The sequence below is a fragment of the Pieris rapae genome, chromosome 7 (genome assembly GCF_905147795.1).
Source record: "Pieris rapae chromosome 7, ilPieRapa1.1, whole genome shotgun sequence".
Lineage (NCBI taxonomy): Eukaryota > Metazoa > Arthropoda > Insecta > Lepidoptera > Pieridae > Pieris > Pieris rapae.
Window position 1 is genome coordinate 2,573,817 of NC_059515.1, and position 27,622 is coordinate 2,601,438.

The window sequence follows — 27,622 nt, forward strand, 5'->3', positions numbered from 1 at the left end:
TTAATCTTTTCTTTGATAAGCTCTAAATTATCCTACGACACCTACAAGAAAAGAACTGATCCTTACGAAAAATAAACGGCAAGGTATAAAAATAATGGTCTAGTTTGGATACTTATTCCTTTGTCATACTTACCTTAGTCTAGACTTAGTAATGCCTTTGGCAATCATAATTGTACAAAATTTATTTAATTGTATAGACATTCCTTCTAAAATGTACTTTTTTCGTTTCAGTTAGTTAATAATATATCACTTAAACCACCACACCACACCACACACTTAACACAAGAAGCAAACCACTCCTTTTGATGTGTTTTTAGTGTTTATATAAAACTAGGTATTCTGTCTAAAGGCTGATTTTATGTTGTCGAATGTGGCTGCAAAATGGTCTTATTTAGATATAAGACCTATAAAAGTTAATCAATTCGTTATATTTTCGCATTTTAAATGTCTTATTAATGACCATTGTTTATATCACAATATTAATATGAAGTAAATGTGTTTATTAATTGGATACGGCGATATCATTGAACCATTCTTTAAATAATGTTTTAATAATTTAACAAACAATGATTCTATTATGATGAAACGATCTTTCAAACATTTGCAAAAAGCTTTCAAAAGTCATACGGAACTTCATTGAATTTATATCTACATGAAGGATATAGTGAACATTACATATGCACCGCAAGTAAACTTTGACGTTGTCCTAGATACATATAAACATATTCTATTGTTACACACGGAATCGAGACAATTAGCTCAATTATGAATTATATTCTCCCCTTCAAATAACACCGGATACAAGGCTAATCTTTTGCATAGTACACGCAAATATAACTTTTTCTCGAACTTAAACTCACACTGAGTTTGAATTATTGCATCCGGCAAAATTATAATGGTTTGAACACCTGCCTTAAAAATTGTTAATGTAATAGGTACTAAATCTACATTGTATGAACAATAACCTAAAAAGTGTACGTAAATTATAGTATTAAAGGATTTATATTACTAAAAATAAGTTTATATTAAGCATATATTGTCTAGATTTGTCTTCTTGTTAGTCTACGTTGGCGATTTTTATGTAAACACATTCTCATTTTAGGTTATAGGTCAAGATTACTTTTATATTTTCATTAGTCAAATGAGGAAATGTTAATTATAATTAGAAACAATAGTATAATTAAGGAACATTAACGCAACGCGTCAGGCACAGGGCCGAAATATGAGTATCTAGGGAAGGATCGAGGCGAGCGGTCGTGTTAGTTGCAGTGTCCGCTCCAATAACCCACCTACTCTGCATTTGTGATTGCCAAGCGGGGCCAAGAGAGTTCACTGTCGCTCAAGCGTCTAGGGGTCATTGCCGCAAAACCGGTAACGTATATGCTGTAAGACTTAGAAAAACTAGAATGCAAACTTTTAGTAATCCAATTTTGAAACTAAGTGCCCAACTGATTTGTGTGAATACAAAAAATCTAGATCGAGTTCTTAATTCGAAATCGCGATTTATAATTTCAGAATGATTAGACAAGTTTTTATTTACATCTCTAATGTTATATTTATTATTATAGTCTCAGATACAATTTTAGTTAAATCAATTAATTCAACATTATCCTTTTGTTATTTATGGCTTGTTTTCCTTCTTTTTTAATACTTATTAATAAATTTAGATCTGGCAAACAACGCGATGTAAATAACTACTATTTTTTTTATAGAAAAGGGGGAAAACAGGCAGGAGGCTCAGTTGATGTTAAGTGATACCGGCGCCCATGGACACTTAATGCCAGAGGGCTCGCGAGTGCGTTTATTTAAATTTCGACATTATTTATTGTGGAAGTAAGAAATTAACGTTTCAATTGCACAATGCTTAAATTCATTGAAACAATATTTACGGATTTAAAATATTTTTCAGATATATGAAGTTGCATTTTAAAACAGTTCAGGAATAAATTCTGTTTTCCACAATGAGGCATAGAATTATATTACTGCAATTAATTATTTCCTTTGCGACTTATCTTTGCGAGGATTCGACCAGCTCAGTACCTTCTGTCATACAACTGAAGGAACTTGTCCAAGGAAGTGAACTTGAAGCAATATCACCACGCGTAAGTCGCACCATACTATATATACATAATGAAAATTATAAATGTGTTGTAACTGTCTTGTCTTTAATGTGCCAACAGATAATTTTTTTGCATAATACTTAAAATTCACAGAAGATACATAATTTTTTAAACTTTTATTATTTAGTTATATAAGAAGCCAGATTCTTTTTTCGTTCATGCCTGCCTGCATTTTAGCTTAAAAGACACATAGAATAAATAAAATTTGACTACAGAATTAAAAAAATTTGGAAGTAAAATGGAGAAAACTATCTGCTTAATTTCTATATACATATTATACATTGAAGTGATTTATATTTATATAGTAAAGTTGTTTTTAATAATATGCATATTAAACGGAATATTTCGAGGATTTTTTGTCCTATCAAAACAATAAGAATTTATATGTAATTAAATTAGCAAATATGAAATCTTAATACGAGTCAATGCTTTCAATGGACGTAATATTAATGAAGATGAGTTCACTCCGTAATTTGCAAGTTGTATTATCTATGGACTCAGTGACTTGGCACTATATTTGGCATTGATTAGGGGGCATGTCGAACAACTTTCTCTACCTTTCAAAAATTGCAATAAAAAAAATTCAACTTATATCCGTTTCAATTCGAATTCACCAATGGCTATACATTAACTTCCGGCTTTAAGTATCAGTAATCTATTTGATTTTAAACTTAAAATTAGTAGTTATATATTTTGTTGCTATGAACGTTCCAGAATATGCATGTAAACCTACCAAATTAAAAATATACTTCATATTACTTTGAAATTAAATAATTTCTCGATAAGTAATTATATAATGTTCTATATATAAGTACCTGCTAGAGAACAACAAGTTGAAGTTCTCAACCGACCAACATAAAGCCGAATGTGGATGAAGAACCCCTAGAAACTTCTAGAAAAAGGCGTGAATATTTAAATACCTTTATTTAATAAGACATAGATATACAATAGTATGAGACCTTTTTTATTTGATAAAGCAAATAAAAAAAAGCACTTTCCGATGTGGTTTATGATAAGGACAAAAGTGTTACATTTCAGAATCATAAAACCAGATCATTTAACACCGAATGGCTATATCCTGTTAATCAATAAAATTATTCAGTAGCACCAATAACTAATTAACATGTTGTTACAATGTTTGATAAATCTCATTAATTACTTGCTCTTCAATTTGTCATACATTAAGCAGGACAGATATACATTTTTACAAAACAGCTATTATGTTGTGATATCGATAAAGCGAAGCACCTTAGTCCAAGGTTTGGTGTAATAATGATGTGGGACTGGCGGTTAAATACCTCATGCCAAATGTGTCTGATACTTATCAATATATATATATATAAGGTATATAGGATAAGTATCAAATGTGTTTTATTTCTCTCGTTAAATTAAAAATTTATTTCTTTTAGCAAATGAAAATTTTCAGGTCAAGTTTCAGGACAAGTCCCATGCGGGAGTCATGTTTATATCAAATTTAAAAGTCTCCACCGTGACCCCGAGATCTGTGATCAATAAAAAAAATAATAGAAACTATTTTTAATACAGCCAGCCTAAAGCCAATTTGATTATTTCGGTACTTTCTCTACATAAGGTTGTACACTGTAATTATTTGTCCACAGTTCAAACGTAATATCAGCATAGTCGGAAATGAGTTTATGCTAGAAAATACGCCATTTCGCATCATGTCCGGATCAATACATTACTTCCGAGTGCCTCACGAATATTGGCGGGATAGATTAAGGAAGCTGAAGGCGGCCGGTCTTAATTCTGTATCCACGTATGTTTCAATTAATGTTTTTACACCTACTCAGAGTTGTCCATTATATTTATAAAGATTTTCAAATGATACTGTGTGACCGATTTATAAGGAAGGGAAAGAAATTTAACATCTTTTTCAGGATCCACGAACTTATTTACAAAAGGTTTTAAGTAATTTACGAGCGGCTTTTGTGAATTGGCGTTAATGTTGAGTTTATTATAATATTTAAAAGTTTATTTTTATTTTTACGCAGACTTTTACTACGCAGATAAAGTTGCGGTAGGATAATATGTTCATCAGTAGTTTAAAAACTACTGATGATAAAAATTGTTGAATTAGGTAAACATTGAACGTTGAGCAGCCAGGCCAATAGCCTAGTCTTGAGCGTGGGCCTTTCAATACTTTGGTCGTGCATTCGAATCATGGCACTGCACCTATGATTTTTCTTTCTTTGGGGGTGGTTTAATTAATTATTACATCATCACCATTTCCTTGATTTTCTTATTTGGTCAATACGTCAACTGTAATTATTTACTTTTTTACACATACTAGGTAGCACTGAAAATGTTTCGAAAATTAAAAACGGCTTAATGTAGAAAGTTGCCAATACTTTTATTGTTTTTCGAAGTAACCTTCGTTTCACTCTCAATTTTTTTTTTATAGAACTGGAGGCAAACGGGCAGGAGGCTCACCTGATGGTAAATGATACTGCCGCCCATGGACACTCTCAAAGCCAGAGGGCTCGCGAGTGCGTTGCCGGCCTTTTAAGAATTGGTACGCTCTCTTCTTGAAGGACCCTAAGTCGAATTGGTTCGGTAATACTTCAGTCTAAATCTACACATAATTTATTTATTTTTTGGAAGCTAAATAGATACATCTATACAATAAAAAAGTTAAAAATAAAACATAAAATAAACACATTTGATGTATCCACAAAAAGGTTCACTAATAAAAACATGATACAGAGCAAAGCAAAACAAAACAAAACAAAACATGACAACACAAAATTTATAAATCCGGACAATGTTATATACCTGTAGCTATAATAAAGAGATACAAGGATTAGGACATTGACAGTTGCTTTAATTTATTTAATAAAACCACTGAGAGAAGCAGTGGGCCCATTCTTCCTTAGGGGTCTCTTGCAAATGCCATAGCATTTTCGTTCGCTTTTTCCGCATCTTCAGGGCTCGTAAAGCGAATACCTCGAATTTTATATTTAGTTCTTGTGAACAAATGACAATCGGAGGAATTTGCCGCCAATTCACAAAAACAATGACAAATGAATGCGATTTTACTAGATGAGTAAAAAGAGTTCTATAATTGAAATTGGCCAGTTCTAAACATTTTCAGTGTTACACACGTATTACCCATACATTTCTATGCTTGAAAACGAAAAAATAATACGTTTACATACAATTATATTTCAGACCTTTGCTTACTTTTCTGACAAGAAGAGAGCGGGGGCATATATTGCAGTAAATCTCCTTTATTAATGTTTCGACGTTACCTCTTGTGCATTTAACAGTCGCTCATACGGTAAAACATCGTGAGTAACCTGCCATAGGCACATAAGATTGATCACCTACTTGTCGATTAGAAAAAACAAATGATCGCAAAACAGATATAGAAATCCAAGTTGACTGACTGCTTTTTTTCTATTGAATTAAACGTACCTTTTGCGTGTGGAGAAACGGGCCTTACAGTATTCGGATATTTTCAACTAAATTTTAAGCTTATCAAAATGCGTGTTAAACACCCAAGGACACAGTACAATATTATTGACAGACATTCTCTGATCGCTAATTAAATACTTAAAATAATTGCAACGTTACATTTTATTGATATTAAAGGTATGTTGAATGGAGCAGCCATGAGCCCGAAGAAGGGATAGAATCATTTTCAGGGGACAATGATATAGTTAAATTCCTGAATATAGCCCAAGAGGAAGGATTGCACGTGTTATTTAGACCTGGACCTTATATTTGTGCTGAAAGAGATTTGGTGAGTATATAGCATAAATTGGATGAAAAACTAAAACATTCTTGAATCTATGTCAAATCTAGAAAATATTAGTATAACAGGTTGTATTAAGAAACTATCTCAATTCCTAATAAAAATGATAAATAAATATTATACCGTATCTTTGGCTTTGTCTGTGGAGCAGATAGTGTATAGTGTTCGATTCTGGACGAAAAAAATCGAAAGACATTAATAGTAACATTTTTAATAAAATTGGATCATGCCACATTACGGAATTTCAGTTCTCTTGAATGTTGTTTTTTTCAGGGTGGTTTCCCGTATTGGCTGCTTGGAAAATATCCAAATATACAATTGCGTACAACTGATACAGGTAATCAAAACAGGTTTTTTCGGTAATATTGGCTTTTAATTTACGAATTTAAAAGACTAAATAATTACATGCATCTTTATCAGGCTGCATCACTGTGAAATAAATTGACTGTGAAATACCTTCAACACTTCTGTTTGGAGACTTAATTTCATATACTGCAGACAAATTAGTGTTGGCCTAGTGGTTTTAGCGTCTGTCAACGCGCAGGTCGTGCGGTCTAATCACGCCTGTGCACCAATCAATCTTTCTGTGTACTCAACGGTCGCTCTTATGGTGAAGAAAAACTTTAGGTGTGTCAGGCAAAGAAGGCTGATCAGACTGTTGACTTTAAAAAAAAATTATGAAACAAATACAAAAACCTTTTTCTAGTGGTTTTTGTGCTACTCAATGTCTTTGTGGGACTTATATTTTTATAAACAACAGAAAAAATTGTGTTTTCAAATGGAATAAAGAAATAAAATACATCAATCAGAACAATTTATTTTTAAATGGATTTTTTTAATGTATGCAAGAGCAGCAAATCAATGTTAGCCTAGTGGCATCAACATGCGACTCTTGTCCATGAGGTCGTAGGTTCGAGCCCTGGTTATGCACCAATAGACTTTCTGTCTATGTGCGAATTTAACATTCGCTCGAACGGCGAAGGAAAACATCGTGAGGAAACCGGCTTGCCTTAGTGACAAACGATCATGGAACAGATAAAAAAGATCTGAGGCGTAGACCTAAAAAGGTTGTAGTACCACTGCACACATTTTTTGTTGATACAAAGGGCAGTGTCGGCTTTAGCGTGCCAGTTTTATCACTGAGGTCATGAGTTCGAACCCCGGCTGTATATTTATGTGTGTGTACGCATTTAACACTCGCTAATAAGATCAAGGTTAATACAGTGAACCGAAAAAACAAATAATCACAAAACAGATACAAAAATAAGTCCCGGTCAAAAATATACAGTATTATTTAGCCTATTAAAACTCACGAATATTTTTCAGATTTCATCAACGAAACAAAACGATGGTTCGATAAGCTTTTTGCACTAGTGAAGCCCTTGCTTTACGGAAATGGCGGCCCAGTGATTTTAGTTCAAGTGGAAAATGAGTACGGGAGCTATGGTGCCAGTAAAAAGTATATGGAAAAACTGCGCGACATAATTTCCGAACATGTTGAAGACAATGCGATTTTGTACACAACAGATGGCATGTATAGATCATATTTTTATGATGGATCTGTGAGCGGGGCTCTTACTACCATCGATTTTGGTCCAAGTAAGTATATACAATTAACATTAAATTATTTGCGTGGAAAAGGAAAATACACATTAAAACATATTCAGATTAACTTTACCTCTAAGTTTCACTATCGGACGTCAAGGCAAAATACAAAATACCATCCGTATCACCTCGACGTCTGTCGTTCCACAACTGAGCGTTTTCTAAGGCACCGAAGTATTTCCGGACAAATTCGACTTTGTGTCCTTTGAAAAAAGAGCATACCAATTTTTTAAAAGCTGGTAACGCACTTGCGAGCCTTCTGAAATGTGAGTGTCCATGTCTTGAAAGCCCTGCATCACACCTCATAAGCCTCTCAGCGTTATAGATGTTCATGGGCGGAATCATTTTAATCTTAGTGATGCCATTTGTCCTATAAACATACGGAATAGCTATAAATATATTTGTAAATTTTAGTTGACAGCGTGACCAAAGCGTTCCGAGATCTCCGCAGATTTATGCCATCTGGCCCTCTTATGAACTCGGAGTATTACCCGGGCTGGCTTACTCACTGGACTGAGGACCTACAGCAAGTATCATCTGATCGAGTGGTGAACACTTTACGAGATATGTTGGAGCACAACATTAATTTCAACTTCTATATGTTCCATGGAGGGACCAATTTCGGATTTACATCTGGTTTGTGCTGAATTTATTAAAAAAACCGGTATTAGTTTCACAGAAGAGTCTGCGCTGAAAGAGAGGCGTGGCGGTCAAGCTAGCATAATGATTTTAGAATTTTATTAGAATTAGTATGGGTATGAGTATGAGCCTATTTTATATTGTTGTATAATTATAATAAAATATAGGATAAGAAATTAAGATCTTTTTAAGATTGGTTTTGGATTATAAGATTTTGCGCACAGCAATGACATTTAACAACTAAATCATCCAGTGACCATGCAAAAATCGAGACAGTTTTAAAATTAGAAATACATGGTTAAAAAGCTTAATTCTTAAAGTGTTAAGTTTAACGAACAAGAAAATTATGAAGAGTACAGGCTTAAAATATATTCAAGTATATTTACGTGTATAACCATTTTAGGTGCAAACTACGGCAGTTTTTATCAGCCAGACATAACATCATATGATTACGATGCACCGATCTCAGAAGCCGGCGACCCGACACCAAAATACTTTGCCATCCGAGACGCTATTACTCAGGTTAGCTTACTTATATGTAAAGTCTTTTAAGACGATATGCATCAGTACAAATCCCTAGACACCCATTTGTGTCATTTTCATCATTTAAATTATTAAAGGTTACTGTGGCACCTGTTTTTTCCAGTGGCATCTCGAAAAAAAGGTGCCATACGAAAATAGGCTAGCGCAGATTATTTTTTCAATAAACTCAAAGAAATATAGTGGTATTATAGTAAATATTACCTAATATTTATTTAATATTAAATATTAATAAGTTCATATAGTCACATTTCTAGAATCGTCTCGCTGAGCTGATTACAACGAGCTCAATGATGGTATGTCTACTGCTTACCATCCTCGAGATCCAGTACCCACCTTCGGAGTCCATCATCAGGTTCATATAGTCACATTTCTTGTATCGTCTCGCTGAGCTGATTACAACGAGCTCAATGACGGTATGTCTGCTGCTTACCATCCTCGAGATCCACTACTCACCTTCGGAGTCCATCATCAGGTTCATATAGTCACATTTCTTGTATCGTCTCGCTGAGCTGATTACAACGAGCTCAATGACGGTATGTCTGCTGCTTACCATTCTCGAGATTCACTACTCACCTTCGGAGTCCATCATCAGGTTCATATAGTCACATTTCTTGTATCGTCTCGCTGAGCTGATTACAACGAGCTCAATGACGGTATGTCTGCTGCTTACCATTCTCGAGATCCACTACTCACCTTCGGAGTCCATCATCAGGTTCATATAGTCACATTTCTAGTATCGTTTCGCTGAGCTGATTACAATGAGCTCAATGACGGTATGTCTGCTGCTTACCATCCTCGAGATCCACTTCTCACCTTCGGAGTCCATCATCAGGTTCATATAGTCACATTTCTAGTATCGTTTCGCTGAGCTGATTACAACGAGTTCAATGACGGTATGTCTACTGCTTACCATCCTCGAGATCCAGTACCAACCATCAGAGTCCATGGTCAGCTGATGATGATGACTCGGTTTCGGTATTTTAGCAATAAAAGTTTTAACCTCAGAACGAATTAAACATGTAAAAAAATCATGTATGTACTAGTTAAATAATTGGCAGCCACCATTTTTTCTAGACCAATATTTATTTATAAATTTTTATATTTAGCTAATAATTGGTTTCGTATTCACGTAGTTTTGTTAGACTATTCACTATTTTGTTAGACTAGATGGCGTTAGTAAATTATTGTTTGTAGTAGAGGTCAAATCCTCAAAGTCATCGGCGTATGTTAGAGTCTTAAGATGTTTTCATTGGAGAACAGCGTCCATGCGTCATACTCGTGAACAGGTGCTACTTGTGGTGACTGGTCGTATTTGAATTCGTGTATGCGGTGATATTAGTTGTTTCTACTATGTAAGTGCGTCCTCCTATTATTCAAATACAAACGATTGAGTTAAAATTGAAAACGACATCGATGATTTCAGCCCCGGGCGATTCTTCCCTATCCCGCAAATACGGTGGGAAATTGTATAATTATTATAAACTTTCCCAGTGTTTTACACGTACAGCCAACGTCGATATATCTAAATATCGATATATTTCACTTTTTACTTACATACTACTCAAATGATTAGTCCTATTGTACAGTGTAAGCATACGTCTTTGGTCTTTATCCGTAAATAACTGCCTGTATAAAAGGGTTTGTAACGAACCTTTTTAGTCAGACAGATTTTCGACTCAAACGCGTCGCGTATTAGATTTCAGATACTGTTCGTATGGGAAGTACTTCTATGTATTTATTTTATGAATGACTTTGTTATAGTTCAATCCAGAAGTCAAAAATGTACCTCTTCCAACAATTTCGAAGAAAGGCGCATACGGTGCAGTCAGACTAACCCCTAAAGTTGAACTTTTATCAAATGTTGGCCGAACGAATTTGGGTAAAAAATACAACACAGTAACGGGAAAAAAGTTGCCAACTTTTGAAGAATTGAAACAATTCTCCGGATTGATGCTATATGAGACATCGTTGAATGGAAATGGTTTATTGGAAATCAGAAAACCAAGAGATTGGATTTTTGTTTACGTTGATAATGTAAGTTCTGTTGATATAAGCTGACTGTTTAAAAAAATTGAATTTATTAATGAAATTATGCTAATATTTTTGCTGTATATTTTTAACATTTAACCATAAAATATATCTTGCGGTAAAGTAATATTTAAATTAATATATTAATAGATTTTCAAATTGTATGACGCTCACACTTACTTATCACTAGACTAAATTATTGTATACTTATGTATTATTATCGATATTCGTACGTTGAAGATTTTATTTTAGATTGAATGGAAGACGAAAACTATATGATGATAAATCTTTACTGTTTTATTGTTATGTTTGCAAATTATCATTTACAATGTTTTGAAACAAATTAATTGAATTAATACATGTCATTATCTTCGATTCAATAAAATTTCTATAAAGTACGTTGTAAATTGTACGATTAAATGATGTTTTATTATAGCGCTTCCAAGGTGTGATAAATCGAAGATACAAAGCGTATTCCTTGAATATCAAGTCAAGTGGCGAGTCAACTTTATCATTGCTCGTAGAAAATCAAGGACGAATCAATTATGGGCCTAAACTGCATGATTATAAGGTTAGTACTATTAATCGATATGACACTCTCTAGTTAATGCACGGTATTTTTCTTATTTGTCTTATTCATATACTGTAAAAAGTTTTAACGCTTTAAGATATCTAAAATAGTTTTAATGCATTGAAAGCTATGTAAATTCTCTAAAGTTGTATTGTTGTTGTGCTTATTAACATAAAATGGAAAAAATCGAATTTATCTTGTGGCCAGTTCGCTGATATTATTGATGGATAAAGTATTCAATTTACGATTGCACCACGATGTCTAAGTATGTCATTAAGTATTATTTTAAATTACCGGACTAATTTTCTTTTCAGAAATTATGTCTGCGGTGTATAGATGTATAGATGTTTTCATAGAAAAAAGTTGTTTTTCATTTATTTTGTTAGTATATATGCTAATCTAAAACGAAATAAGTTTAAAGTAAATTGTCTTTGTTAAAACGGCTTATTGTTATAAATAGATCATCTTAACTTAGTAAAATTTATGTCAGACGCCAAAAACCACAAAATATTTAATTGTCTCTTACAGGGAATCCTAAGTACTGTAGTATTCAACAATGAAACCTTGGAAGGGCCGTGGGCAATAACAGGTTATACTTTAGATAAAAGACCTCAGCAGGTACAAGAATCTTTGTATGAACCAACGGCTTGCTCCCCAATATTGTTCACTGGTGACTTTGTTTTACCGCCTGGAGATCCTTTAGATACATTTGTGGATATGACTGGTTGGGGAAAGGTAATGTATTATAACACAATGTTTTCTTACTTCTAATATCCGTATTTTCGTAGTATCAAAGAAAATTACAGTAAATTTATCTTTGATATTTAATTTCAAGTTTGGAGTACCAAGTATTTTAAACAAAACTGTGTTTTGGTCGATCGGTAAAAATTCGATTCCTATTCTTCCTCGTTACTAGGGCCACTGGTCATCTTAATAGATTCTTACGTTTATATGCCACTGCGACATATAAATGCAATAGAAACACATTTTGATAGTTGAACAATTACTTTAGTTGAGACTTTGATTGAGAGTTGTTGTATTTGGTATGAGTATTACGATTTGGCGATTAAAAAGAGTGGCGGAGAGTTTATTGCCAGTTCTTCTCTTCCGTTCTACGCCCTTGATTTGAGAAATGGCAGTAAATGTAGAATTAGATTCATTTAATATTTCTTTTTTTTGACGTTCATAAGTGTTTATTATATTTCCTATGTGAATAAATAAATTTTGACTTTGATTACATTTTTTATTACACATTCTAGGGTTACATAACAATCAACGGCCGCCTTCTTGGAAGATATTGGCCTGAAGCTGGTCCTCAAGCAACGTTATACGTCCCTGGAGTATGGCTAAAATCTGCCCCTGCGCAAAATGTCATCGAAGTCGTGGAATTGTATAAGACGCCTATAAATTCCACCGTTAATTTTATCGACTATCCAATTCTTAATAGAACCGCGACAGAGTACAGTTACAATGGATTAAGTTGTTCATATGTTAATTAGTTTTAAACGGGTCAACTTTATAATAAGATAATAATTTAATTCTTGCATATGTGGGGAGAATTCGACGCGTTTTAGCGGGTTAAATATAAAAATTATCTAAGTTCAAATACTAAGGGTAAGATTCAGTGTCGAGACTTGACTGACAATAGACACAGACGCAAACTGTGACTCCCATATGTCAAAATGTAACAACACCTTTGTGATATAGCAGTCATAGTTCTAGGCAGGTCTTGTCTCTTATTTTTACCTTAATTAATGAGCAATTCATTTAACTTTAACAGTAACGTTTTATAACGCGCCAGCGAATTCTCGAATTTTATGTAATACTCAATAAAGGTCCGTAATAAATGTGTTTTTTTTTTAAATAAGCATAAACAAACGCTTATGGTAAAGTATGTAATTACCACAAACGTTTAAATTAAGTTTCTATATCCAGTTCAGTTTAAATAAAATTGAAGGGTATATTATTAACTAAGATACATATTATAATAATATCTTAGAAAAGTGATGTTAGCTGTGAATCTAGGTCGCCATTTTTGACCGTCTTTGACCTTCAAGAAAAAGTGTTTTAAATGTAGGTAGCGTACGCGGGTTTTCTGTCAGTAGAAAGATACCATCCAATGTCTGACCTATTCTACCTACCGACCTTTTCTAAAAAGACTTTAACCGAAGGAGGTATACAAATCAACTTGTAATTCGGAGTCAAATGTCACTTTAATGTAAGACTTCAGTATACGCTTTGCAACGGTCTGAAGAACTAAAATTAAAAAAAGAACTAAAATTTAATTATTTATGGCGATATCGTGTATAAAACACCTTTTCGTGGAATCTAAAATAGTGTGTATGTACAAGAAAGAAGTAAACTGTCAGTGATTATTTCATAGCAAAAAAAAATCATGTAGGCTAATGAAACATTTGAACACTTTCGTTTTAAACGTGAAAGTAGAAGACATAAATCTATCTGTCTAGGCTTTGATTATAGTAATTACGAGGCCTTTAAATAACCGTACAATTACGCCTTTAGTATTTTTGTAATTACTCAGTCATCAATTTCATTCAATTTGAGTTTGAATAGCTTCTGGAATTCCATTCCATTTAGATTCCACACTGAATTTCCATGGCGATGCTGAAATGATACTTATTGTACAGCTTACTAGTAGTTTACGAAATGTGTGTTTAAAATTTATATGTATTGAATGTCAGGAGAATATGTATGTATGAACAAGCTGCACTAGATAACTAAATATATGCGAGGGAAGAACCTAACAACCTTACGGTTCTTTAAGGCCCACAGACGTACCCTAACACATAAATAGTGAATGAATTAATAAATAAATAAGTACGGAATGTCTGCACCAAGAGACTTAAACATTAAGGTAACAGACGGAGCGCAACGGGTAGGATCAAAGGTTCGTGGGGGTGGGTTTATCTCAAAGCTATCGAGCAGATTCACCACGATAATTAAGGTCTTGTAGGAGTCTTCGCCACTTTGAGAGAAAGTGATAAATGAATAAGTCTTAATTTATGAATCCTCCCTTTGTCACAAATCACAATCAATCACCCTAAAAAACAAACAAATCTATTTTCAATTACCGCTTAATACCACGATTAGTATATACGTATATGTAAATAATTTTTATTACAAAAAACAATAATTTAATTTAATTCACTTTTTGAAATAATAAACAAATACATTATCATTTATTTAATGTTATTTGTTAATAAGATCATCAAGAACGTCCTTACTTTTAGTCAATCATTCAAATTTGGTGAGAAAAGATGCTACAGACTTAAGACGTATATAAAACCCTCGGAACTCCAAACAATAGTATTCACAACTCACATCATTGACCTTAGCCGTGACTGAGGGAGACGGCTATATCTAAATAGTCTACATCAGAGCAGGATGGTTAACATCCTAACTGGTTGGTTTTGTGACGTGTTATGTTATCGTAACTTGAAGGAAGTGGAACACTGAACGAGCGCTGAATGCGGTCTGTCGTTGTAGGGACACCGACAGCGCCGGACCGTTTTTTGTGGTCTATAAAAACCACGTGGCCGGCATTTTAAACCTAAAAAGTGAGTACATAACTCGATTGCTCTTTAAACGGCCTATTATTCGTATTATACAATAAGTGGCTACAATTTTTCAATATGTGATCATTGACACGCGGTGTGCTTGGTTAGTTGTGAATTAACTTTAAGTATCGATACATGTTTTATTTAATTAGAATTCAATTATACTACATCTCGTTTATATAATTTATCTATTATATATCTACTGAAATCCGATGAAATGTCAGATTTTACGATTTGAAAATTTCACGCAACATTTTACCTTATGTTCATAGACATAAGTTAAAACCATAGTTATTTTGAGGTAACTTGTAGGTTAACAGCTAATTCTGCAATTTTTTATTTCGTACATATTTGAGTCCTGAATTCACAGATCGCCACTATATTAGCACCTAATACACCTACTTTTTTTAGTTTTTATAAAATTTAATATGGTATTTCAATCAAAAAATACACTTCTATTTCCTTCCTTATTTTGAAATAAGTATTGATAATATCAGTATGCATTTTACTATAGGAACTTCTGTTTTAGTTATAATCAACTGGAAAGTTGATTTGACCATAGATACTACTACGGTGGTAATAACAATGATTAGTGGTACCACAGTATTTGGTGACGTTGATCTTCTTACACGTTAACCATACATTTCAGAGTACGAATTCTAGAATTTTTAATAAACGAAGAATTGTTGTAATGAAGATAGTATACATATATTTCTAGAATAGTATACATAAAATTATTCACTCTTGGGTCGTGGGGTTCCAGTGCAAAGGCGCTAATCAAAGATATAAGTTTGCGCCTGGTATAATTTGTAGATAGTACCGGTGGCCCCAGAGCTTGTGGTATCCTCGCTTAACGATTAAGTATAGAAAACAGCGAGCAAGTACTACCAGTAAGGTACACCGTGACATCTCTATAAATTTGTTTTAAGTTTCTATTTATATTGTATTGTTGTAGGTTAAGAAATTTATAAATAATATGTCAAAAATATCTTTATATGTATAAGGTTTTAATGATAAAATCACCTTGATATTATATCTATAACTTTAGGTAGAAAATGATCAGCCTTTAAATAAATTATAATTTAGATGTAAAATAGACGCACCAAAATTTAGAATGCAGGATTGTAAAATGTCCAAAATGTTATTTTCAAAATGTCAAAATTAATAAAAAATGTTTTTTACAGTAAGCAATATTAACTTGCTTTAAGACTAGTTTTGTCTACGACTGTCCTCGCGACCTTACCAAAAACTAGACCCGTTACATACGGTATTTTTTCTATATGAATAAATACTTTAACAGGTTAGTTCTCAAATGGTTACATCTTCGGACCAGCGATGGGATATATATGAGCAAATAAAACAGTGATCTACTTATATAAACATTCTTTATAATTAGTGTTATTATTTAATTACTAGTAGATTCAAAAAGAAAATAACTCATAATGAGTCAGTTTATATGTAATTCAAATATGAATATACCTCTTCGTCAACTTAACTGATTCTTGGATAGCGAAGGACAATTTAAAAGAAAACAGTGAAATACTGGTAATACGCAACGTCGCCTTCACACAAAAATATATCTCCAATATAAGAAATATTCATTAATTGAGTAAAAATATGCAATGTCGATTCCAGAGAAGTGTTATAAGAAAGACAAAAATTGTTTATTATTACTTTATTTGCCTTACAATTATTTAATATAGATACGGCTAAACAGACCATAGGAACTGAGTAGACACAGTGTTATGGGGATAATGGGCCTGGTATCGTATTACAAAGTAGGCTTTTTTGTGAATTTTTACTCATTCTGTATAAGAATCATTCAAACATTGTAAAGTCTTGTGAATACGGTCTTACTCATACACCTATAGGTGGTCCCCTGACGCCAATTGTAGCTTTTTCTTGCCCTTATTTTAAAGATTTTATTACGCTCAAAACCCTAATTTATATTAACTAATGTTACAATTACTTACTGCATGAAACCTAATACTAGTTGCACTGTCACCTGTATTAAAGCATAATACAGTTGTAATTTGAACAAGTCATGTCAGTAACCCTGATCAAAAAATATTAACTTAGCATCGTAGAAATATATATTTCTCCATATAAAAAAAATCTTAATGAAATAAATGAACTAATATTTATTTTTCTATATGTTATTTTTTTGTATATTATGTTTTATGTATCTCCAAGGAGCACATTAAAAGCCGCAACTACAACCGCAATGCTCTCGCTGTACTAACTCACCACGGATTCTATTTATAAATAATTTTTCTTAAAATAAAAATTAATTAAATAAATTGTATTAAATTATTATTTTATTTCAGGAAAAAATGTGCGACAATAATGAGCTGAGTTGTGAAGTCGGGCCGCCATGCAGCCTGGTCCTAGCTGATGGATCAGTCTTTCAGGGTCGTAGTTTTGGAGCCCAAGTACCTGTTGAAGGGGAAGTTGGTAAGTGAAACATCTTGCTTTAGGTCTTAACAATTTTTTTTTATTTTTTTAGGTAGATTTTAACATAAAAAAACTAAATTTTTCTGATCTGTGCCGACCTTTTTGTAAATGTAAGTGTAAGATTGTAAGTAATGTGACTTTTTGTTAAGTAATTAGTCACACTTTATTTAGGCCTTTTTTATTAAAAATGCTGATAATATATATACTGAATATTATCACTTTATAATTATTTCTTATTTATTAGCTGTCTATACGTCCTTGTAGGCATTGGTCAAAAGAGGTTTATCCTGTAAGATATGACTATATTTTACACCTCTTGCACGTGACTGAATTGATGATGACTGACACAACAATTAGTAGTTGTAAAATTGTTAATGAAAGAAAAAACCGCCATAGCGAATAGTTTAAACTTTAAAGCTATTTTAAGAATTTTCACGGAATACTTTCAAAATAACATCCGATATTAGTTTCATCAAGGCAGCTTGTAAAAGCTAAGTTATAATTATTTGAATTAGTGACTGATGACGGTTCTATAAATCATTTATAATATTTTCAAAATTAAATAAAACCGTTAAGTATTTAAAACAAAATTTTATACAAATTAAAAACTTGTTTTAGAATAATAATCATAACTGTGATAAGAGTTTAAGGAACTTTGTTCTACTTATTGTTAATCTGATAAAACTGGTATAGTTACGTGAAGGTCAGAATCAATTTTAAATATTTATCAAGGTTTTTAACCTGTCTTCCTATGTCTGAATCCGATTTTTGATACGAGAGATACGGACTTTGTATCGTGAAGTACGGTTAGGTTCAAACAAAATAAATCAATGGCGCTACAACCGTTTTAGGTCCTAAGCCTCAGATTTATGTATCTGTTTTATGATCATTTGTTAATCTAATAGGCATGTAGGTGCCTGACGCACCTCCTTAACTTTTTGGGTCTGAGGCAAGCCGATTTCTTCACGATGTTTTCCTTCACCGTTCGAGCGAATGTAGAATGCGCACATAGAAAAAAAATCATTGTTGCACAGCCAGGGATCGAACCTACGACCTCAGGGATGAGAGTCGAACGCTGAAGCCACAAGACCAACATTACTGTGCTTGGGATAAATTATATTTTTCTCAAATTCCAACCAAATCCTCCTAATGTATTTTGTATATGAGGTATCCTATGTGTGTGTGTCTTTTTGTTTGTTTTCTTCGATGTAATAGGCATGAAGCATGAAGCTATTCACCTCCCATTAAAAATACTCCTGATGTCGTTTGTATAATTATTTTTCGGTTTGTATCAAATTCTAAAATTTATGTTGGAAGCTTCAAAAAATTTAAAATTTAAAAGAAGCCTAATTATGAATACCACACCTATTAATAAGTTTCTGCTGTTTACCAACATTTGTATAACAACATTTGTAAAACATCTTAGGATTTAGAAACATTTTATTCGTGTAAAAATTCCCGTATCGCTCCAAATCGGATACCAGACTCTGGGTTGACATTTGAAAGCTCAACTGCTATGTTATATTAATTTGTAGCAATCTATTCCAGTATTTCAAACTGGTATGGTGGGATACCCGGAATCCCTAACAGACCCGTCCTACCACGCGCAGTTGCTAGTACTGACCTATCCCCTTGTCGGTAACTACGGGGTGCCAGATGAGAACGACTATGATGAACATGGCTTACCCAGGTTAGTTACAAATTAAATTTTTCGTTTACAATATGCATTAGAATTTACGAATGCCATGACATTTATAAATTAAAAATAAATAAATAATTATGACATTGAATTGGTTCGGAAGTTCCATAGAAAAAAACACCTTTGGAAAATTTACGCAATGTGTCCCTCTTCATCCTTACAAGACTTAAATTTTACAGTATGATATATTTGGTAAAAACAAAGCTAGGCAGATATTTATAGTTGCAATTTTATAAAAAAAATATTTCTTATCACAGAACGGGGCACGCCCATTATCCATCTTCCCATACGTAAAATAAAAGATAAATATAATACTAAACACCTTTATATAATACAAGATATTAATTTATTTATAAAAGTTCAATCTACTCTATATGTTACAAGCTACATTTTATAAAATATATGACAATTATGGCAAACATAAAATTTATGTTTGCCATAATTGAAAAAAAAATACAACAAAACAGCGAATTACGTACTCGTATCAGATAGGCACTTAACAATGTTTTTTTTAATTGATCAACCCACTACCAAATATGTGAATGTATAAGTATTATTTATTCTGTTGAATTCGCGAAGAATTCGAATCAGATGTAGGTATATTTAACATCTGAAGTAATAGCATAATTATTAATTAAATATAAATTTTAAAAAAAATTCCAGATTTTTCGAATCTACCCGCATATGGGCAGCAGCTCTCATTGTTGGCCAAGTTAGCACCGCAGCATGTCATTGGCGAGCTAAAAAATCATTAGGCAAATGGCTAGCTAGTAAGGGTGTACCTGGATTATGCGAAATTGATACTAGGGCTCTTACAATACGACTTCGAGAAGGTGTGACTTTGGGTAGAATAGTCCAAGGTGTGCCCCCTTTTAAAGTAATGGCACCTTTGACTGATCCCAATACGAGGAACTTGGTTGCAGAAGTTTCTATTCAGGTAAGTTTTATGTCACAATCCTCTGTGTGAAGTAAGTTACCTAAAGTTCTATATACCAAGCGTATATTCCTGCTCTCAGCAAAAATAAAATAATTTGGTAATATTTTTTCCGAAAGTTTCACGAGTTATCTACAAAACTACTTAAACTTTTTCTACTAAAATCTTTTTCTGTTGACCAAAATAAAGTTACCAAAGATTTAAGATAATATTTGTTTGGGGTATAGAATTCCAGCATTTAATTATTCATTAAAATTATTCAGCAAAAAAGTGGCAGAAATTAGTCTAATGCTGTCCATGTGCTATATAGGGGAGCTCCACACTCCAAATTGAACTCAGAATTTTATAATACCTTTAATAAAAATTATTATTTTTAGGAACCACGGATATTTAATCCTAAAGGAGATATAACCATAGTGGCTGTGGATTGTGGATTAAAATATAATCAAATTAGATGTTTAATAAAAAGAAATGCAAAAGTGATATTAGTGCCATGGAATTATAAATTTGATACAGATCAATATGACGGAATTTTCATTAGTAATGGGCCCGGTGATCCAGAGGTTTGCAAGGTGACGGTAGACAATTTGCGACAGAGACTACAGGACAAAAAAAATGTTAAGCCAATCTTCGGTATTTGCTTGGGTCATCAGTTATTGGCTACTGCAGCGGGCTGTAACACATACAAAACTCGGTAATAAACATTTATATCTGTAAACTTCCTAATAACACGCTGAGGCGGTAGCTTTACAATTATCATCTAGATTTTTTATATAATTTGGTCTTTAGTCTTAGTGATTAATAGATTTTATTAAAATACTTTTAGCTCATCCTTAAATTGCTTGCAAGAAGCTACTCATCATAAAAAAAGAAATCAAAACTTCAATGTTCACATTTCAGATACGGAAATCGTGGACACAATCTGCCTTGTACGCACAATGGAACAGGCCGCTGTTTTATGACGTCACAGAACCACGGTTTCGCCGTAGATGCTAAGACTCTACCAGAGAACTGGGATATACTTTTTACTAATGAGAACGATAAAACTAATGAAGGCATTTCTCATAAATCTTTACCATACTTCAGCGTTCAGTTTCATCCTGAACATACAGCGGGACCAACCGATTTAGAATGTCTTTTTGATATTTTTATCGATTTAGTAAAGTTATACAAAAACAAAAAGCAAGCTGTTGTTAATGAATTGATTATAGAGAAACTAAAATATACACCTATATTACAAGATAGACCTAAAAAAGTATTAATATTGGGGTCTGGAGGGCTTTCAATAGGACAAGCTGGTGAATTTGACTATTCAGGTTCGCAAGGTGTAAAAGCTATGCAAGAAGAAAAGATTCAAACTGTCTTGATCAACCCTAATATTGCGACAGTTCAAACATCGAAAGGATTAGCGGATAAAGTATACTTTCTTCCAATTACTCCTGAATATGTTGAACAAGTTATTAAAGCCGAGCGCCCAACTGGTGTCTTACTTACTTTTGGAGGTCAAACAGCCCTTAATTGTGGTGTTGAATTAGAAAAAAACAAAATATTTGATAAGTATAACGTTAATGTACTAGGTACTCCAATACAATCTATCGTTGACACAGAAGATCGAAAAATATTCGCTGAAAAAATTAACGCTATAGGAGAAAAAGTAGCACCAAGTGCTGCAGTTTCATCTGTAGAAGAAGCTTTAGCAGCAGCGTTGCAAATCGGTTATCCAGTGATGGCACGCTCTGCTTTCTCTCTTGGTGGCTTAGGATCAGGTTTTGCAAACAACGAAGAAGAACTTAGAGTACTAGCTCATCATGGTTTGTCACATTCTGAACAGTTAATCATTGATAAATCTTTAAAAGGCTGGAAAGAAGTTGAATATGAAGTTGTAAGAGATGCATATGATAACTGCATCACGGTCTGCAATATGGAAAACGTAGATCCATTGGGTATTCATACAGGTGAATCAATCGTTGTTGCGCCAAGCCAAACGTTATCTAATCGTGAATATTACATGTTACGTAATACGGCTATTAAGGTAATAAGACACTTTGGGATAGTCGGTGAATGTAATATTCAATATGCCTTAAACCCCAATTCAGAAGAGTTTTTTATCATAGAGGTGAATGCACGATTGTCCCGAAGTTCTGCATTAGCTAGCAAGGCTACTGGTTACCCTCTAGCATATGTAGCTGCTAAATTAGCCTTAGGTATACCACTACCTGTTATTAAAAACTCTGTTACTAGTGTGACCACAGCCTGTTTTGAACCAAGTTTGGATTATTGTGTAGTGAAAGTACCCCGATGGGATTTAGCCAAATTCAATAGAGTTAGTACTAAAATCGGAAGTTCTATGAAAAGTGTAGGCGAAGTGATGGCTATTGGCAGAAGTTTTGAGGAAGCTTTTCAAAAGGCTTTGCGAATGGTGGATGAAAATGTAAATGGTTTTGATCCTTACATAAAAAAAGTTAACGATAACGACTTAAGAGAACCTACAGATAAAAGAATGTTTATATTAGCAGCAGCCTTAAAAGAGGGATATTCAGTAAATAAATTATATGAATTGACTAAAATAGATCCTTGGTTTTTGAATAAAATGAAAAATATTATAGATTATTATGGTAATCTTGAGGCAATAAATGGTTCTATGACCCCAGAAATACTTAAACAAGCGAAGAAAATAGGGTTTTCTGATAAGCAAATCGCTGCAGCTGTTAAAAGTACAGAACTTGCTGTTCGAAAATTAAGAGAAGAATACAAGATCACCCCATTCGTAAAGCAGATTGACACTGTAGCTGCCGAATGGCCAGCTTCCACTAATTATTTATATATGACGTACAACGGTTGTACACACGACTTAGAATTTCCAGGGGAATTTACTATGGTCCTTGGATCTGGTGTTTACAGAATTGGCAGTTCAGTTGAATTTGATTGGTGTGCTGTTGGTTGTTTAAGAGAATTGAAGAATCAAGGAAAGAAAACAATAATGGTAAATTATAATCCGGAAACAGTCAGTACGGATTACGACATGAGTGACAGATTATACTTTGAAGAAATTTCCTTTGAAGTTGTTATGGATATCTACAATATTGAACACCCAGATGGCGTCATTTTGTGTATGGGAGGCCAGTTACCTAACAATATTGCCATGGACTTACATAGACAACAAGCGGTTATATTAGGTACATCACCAGACATGGTAGACAATGCTGAGAATAGATTCAAATTTTCTAGAATGTTAGATCGCAGAGGTATATTGCAACCGCGATGGAAAGAACTGACAAATTTAGAATCGGCTATCAGTTTTTGCGAGGAAGTGGGATACCCATGTTTGGTTCGCCCATCTTATGTTTTAAGTGGTGCTGCTATGAATGTAGCTTTCTCAAACCATGAGCTAGAAACTTATCTTAAATCAGCAAGTCAAGTAAGTAAGGACTATCCGGTGGTTATTTCGAAGTATATTCTGGATGCCAAAGAAATTGATGTTGATGTTGTAGCCGCTGATGGAATATTACTTTGTATGGCTGTATCAGAACACGTTGAAAATGCTGGTGTTCACTCCGGTGATGCGACGCTGGTTACGCCTCCACAAGATATAAATAAGGAAACATTAGAAAAGATAAAAGATATAGCCAGAATTATCGCCGAAACTTTAGATGTCACAGGGCCATTTAATATGCAACTTATAGCGAAAGACAACGAACTGAAAGTGATTGAATGTAACGTGCGAGTATCAAGATCATTTCCGTTTGTATCTAAGACACTGGATCATGATTTTGTAGCTATGGCCACAAAAGTAATCCTTGGAATTCCTGTGGAACCCGTAGATGTAATGAGTGGCTGTGGAAAAGTTGGAGTAAAAGTTCCTCAATTTTCTTTTTCACGACTGTCTGGCGCTGATGTTACCTTAGGAGTCGAAATGGCTTCAACTGGAGAGGTAGCTTGCTTTGGCGAAAATCGGTATGAAGCTTATTTGAAGTCACTTATGAGTACTGGATTCAGAATACCGAAAAAGGCGATTTTGCTGTCCATAGGAACCTACAAGGTAAATAGTTCATTCCTTACAACATTAATTATTTTTATGAGGTTGTGAATTCATTAATTATTAAAAATACAGTAACAATCATCATATACTTTTCCAGCATAAAATGGAACTATTGCCTAGTGTGCGCGTGCTACAAAGCATGGGATACAAATTATATGCAAGCATGGGAACAGGAGATTTCTACACAGAGCACGGAATCGATGTAAGTACATATACATTATACTTAATATAATTATACGTACTTATTTATTCGTGACATTTCATCCGTAAAAATGTTACCCTCATTATACGTATTGTCACATAATAATGTTGTTTTTCCATATTTGAATATGATTTATCTAAACGTCGACTCATAAAATTACCTAATTTTAATTTCAGGTTGAAAGTGTACAATGGACGTTTGACCATATAGGAGATCTGGACGATGCAAGATCGGACGGTGAATTAATGCATTTAGCAGACTTTATGGCGAGAAAACAACTGGATCTCGTCATCAATTTACCAATGAGCGGTGGAGCTCGTCGTGTATCTTCGTTCTCAACTCATGGATACCGCACTAGGCGACTGGCTGTAGACTACGCAGTTCCTTTGGTTACTGATGTGAAGTGCGCTAAGCTTTTAGTACAGGTAACAGAATTACAGTAATTCGTAAAAAACTGTGTGGATAATTTTAGATGGTAACTTAATATTTCTCTCAACAATATTACATTAACTTAAAATTAACTAGTACAAACATTTACCTAAATATATTAGTGACAAAAAACATAAATTACATTGTTTAAGAAATAAACATCATCTTAGTATTATCAATTTCTTTCAGGCAATGTTACGATGCGGCGGTGTTCCACTAATGAAAACCCATACAGATTGTATGACATCAAGAAATATTATTAAATTACCAGGATTTATTGATGTTCATGTTCATGTAAGGGAACCAGGTGCAACATATAAAGAAGACTTCGATTCCTGTACAGCATCTGCTCTTGCTGGCGGTATAACTATGATTTGTGCCATGCCCAATACAAATCCACCTGTGATTGATCGTACTTCATATGACTACGTCGCGGCTCTCTCTAGAGTAAGCGCACGTTGTGACTATGCATTATTTGTTGGTGCCTCCACCAGCAACACAGACAGCGCAGCAGAACTAGCACCACAGGCAGCAGCCTTAAAAATGTACCTTAATGAAACTTATACAACTCTTACACTCGACGATATGACTGTTTGGCAAAAACACCTACAGAATTGGCCCAAAAAAGTACCTATCTGCGCCCATGCAGAGAAAGAAAAAACAGGAGCTATTATACTAATGGCTTCCCTTTTAGATCGCCCAATTCATATCTGCCATGTAGCAAGAAAGGAAGAAATAATGATTATAAAGGCTGCCAAAGAACGAGGCTTAAAGGTAACATGTGAAGTCTGTCCACATCATTTGTTTTTAAGTACCAGAGATATGGACAGAATCGGTTTTGGCCGTGCTGAGGTTAGACCAGTCTTATGTAGTCCCGAGGATCAGGAAGAACTGTGGAAGAATATGGATATTATTGACATTTTTGCTACTGATCATGCTCCACATTCAGTCGAAGAGAAGAACTCAGAAAAACCTCCACCTGGTTTTCCTGGCCTAGAAACAATTCTACCACTACTCCTTAATGCTGTCCATGAAGGCCGTCTGACGATGGAAGATCTAATTAACAAATTTCACAGAAACCCGCGAAAGATATTTAATTTACCCGAACAACCGAATACATACGTAGAAGTTGATATGGATTACGAATGGACAATACCCGAGGCCATGGAATTCACAAAATCAAAATGGACTCCGTTTGCGGGTATGCATGTTTGTGGGTCTATTCATCGAGTCACTTTACGCGGCGAAATAGCGTACGTAGAGGGACAAATTTTAGTACCGCCAGGTTTTGGACAAAATGTACGAGATTGGCCAGCACCAAAAAAACAAACGTTCCCTATATATCCGATTGAGAAACTGGAAAAAGAAACCAGCCGACCAAATTCAGCTTTAGACTTCCACAGCTCACTAGACATAAGTAAATATAGTGACTATGAATTGGATCAGCCAGAAACAGTTAAAACAGATAATAAATTAAACGTTCATTTCAATGAGAGCACTGGTTTAAGAAGCACCTCTCCTTTACCGCCCCAAACTACTACAAGACAGCGATGTGACAGTACTTCTATATACCCTCCACAAGTTACATCATCACATCGGCAGCGTAGCGATTTATTTGGCAAAAGTATTTTGACTGTTGATACGTTTAGTAAAGATACATTGAATGATATTTTCAATTTAGCCCAATATATGAAAACCAACGTAAGTAAGGGCAGATGTCTGGATGATTTATTGCGAGGCAAGGTGATGGCATCCATATTTTATGAAGTCAGCACTCGAACCAGTTGCAGTTTTTCTGCAGCTATGCAGAGACTTGGTGGTTCAGTGATTCATACTGACGCCACAAACTCGTCTGCTAAAAAGGGAGAAACTTTAGAAGATAGTGTTGCCGTGATGGCTAGTTACTCTGACATAGTAGTTCTCCGGCATCCTGAACCTGGAGCCGTTGCTGTAAGTAAACTATAATTTCATTCTTGGTAACAAAAAGATTAGATTATACTAGAAATTTTCCCACTGAAAATTTTTACTTTACTTTGGTATACCTACATGCTAATCATATGTAATATAATTTTTATAGCTATATATTTATTTGCAGCGTGCTTCAAGACATTGTCGTAAACCTATTATTAACGCTGGAGATGGTGTAGGTGAACATCCTACTCAAGCGTTGCTAGATATTTTCACTATAAGGGAAGAAATTGGTACTGTGAATGGTCTGACTATAACCATGGTTGGTGATTTGAAGAATGGCCGGACTGTACACTCCCTAGCTCGCCTACTTACATTGTATCAAGTACAGTTGCAATATGTCAGTCCCCCTGGATTGGGAATGCCAAAACACATAATGGACTATGTGGCGTCTAAAGGTGTTCCTCAAAGAGTGTATGAGAAGCTGGAAGATACTCTAGCTGATACACACGTATTATACATGACCAGGATCCAACAAGAAAGATTCGAAAGCCAAGAGGAGTTTGAGAAGGTAATCAAGTCTTTTTATTTTATATATGAGTAGTTGATAAATGTTTAATTCTTAAGCATTAGTAGTTTTAACGTTCAAAAACATATTTGGTCTATTTTTTTAGATACGTGGCCTGCTAGTAGTTACTCCTCAATTGATGACCCGTGCAAAGCGTCGCATGGTTGTGATGCACCCTTTGCCACGAATTGATGAAATTTCGCCTGAATTCGACACAGATCCCCGAGCTGCCTACTTCAGACAGGCAGAATACGGCATGTATGTGCGTATGGCACTACTCGCTATGGTGGCTAGTGTGAATCCTTTAATTTAGTAAAACTTATAACTATATATATATATAGTATATTTTCACTACTGACATTAAAAAAATATTTTTAAACTTTGTTTCATTTTTATACAAAAAAGTACAAATTATATAGCATAAAATTGTAGATGATATGAAAAGGGTAGCATTTTCTACATACTTTCAGCCCATAACGTAATACTTCTACACTTAAATAGCTGTATAAGCCAAGTTATTCATAGTCACG

General features: G+C 34.0%; 1 protein-coding gene across 2 annotated transcripts; it reads left to right on the forward strand.

Moving 5' to 3' along the window:
* The first annotated feature begins 1,215 nt into the window (after positions 1–1,215).
* Positions 1,216–27,471, forward strand: LOC110992680 (CAD protein). 2 transcript variants are annotated; one of them, XM_022258593.2, is made up of 22 exons: positions 1,216–1,371; positions 1,910–2,102; positions 3,740–3,897; positions 5,733–5,883; positions 6,169–6,232; positions 7,222–7,494; positions 7,915–8,136; positions 8,543–8,661; positions 10,444–10,716; positions 11,147–11,281; positions 11,810–12,016; positions 12,541–12,660; positions 17,187–17,313; positions 18,862–19,003; positions 19,676–19,949; positions 20,324–20,640; positions 20,847–23,985; positions 24,083–24,187; positions 24,364–24,612; positions 24,806–26,566; positions 26,712–27,095; positions 27,199–27,471. In XM_022258593.2, the coding sequence occupies exons 2-22, from the start codon at positions 1,962–1,964 to the stop codon at positions 27,403–27,405; spliced, it is 8,568 nt and encodes a 2,855-aa protein (XP_022114285.2). In that variant the 5' UTR covers positions 1,216–1,371; positions 1,910–1,961; the 3' UTR covers positions 27,406–27,471. The 2 variants fall into 2 exon arrangements, with proteins under 2 accessions (XP_022114285.2, XP_022114284.2); XM_022258592.2 differs by lacking the exons at positions 1,216–1,371; positions 1,910–2,102; positions 3,740–3,897; ... (7 more) ...; positions 11,810–12,016; positions 12,541–12,660 and adding an exon at positions 14,769–14,859.
* The last annotated feature ends 151 nt before the right edge of the window (positions 27,472–27,622 follow it).

Excerpts from the sequence above, each read along its gene's own strand:
- LOC110992680 (XM_022258593.2), top strand. The coding sequence starts at position 1,962 with ATGAGGCATAGAATTATATTACTGCAATTAATTATTTCCTTTGCGACT. Across the intron at positions 12,017-12,540 it reads ATATGACTGGTTGGGGAAAG|GGTTACATAACAATCAACGG; the intron begins GTAATGTATTAT and ends TACACATTCTAG. Across the intron at positions 19,004-19,675 it reads GATGAACATGGCTTACCCAG|ATTTTTCGAATCTACCCGCA; the intron begins GTTAGTTACAAA and ends AAAAAATTCCAG.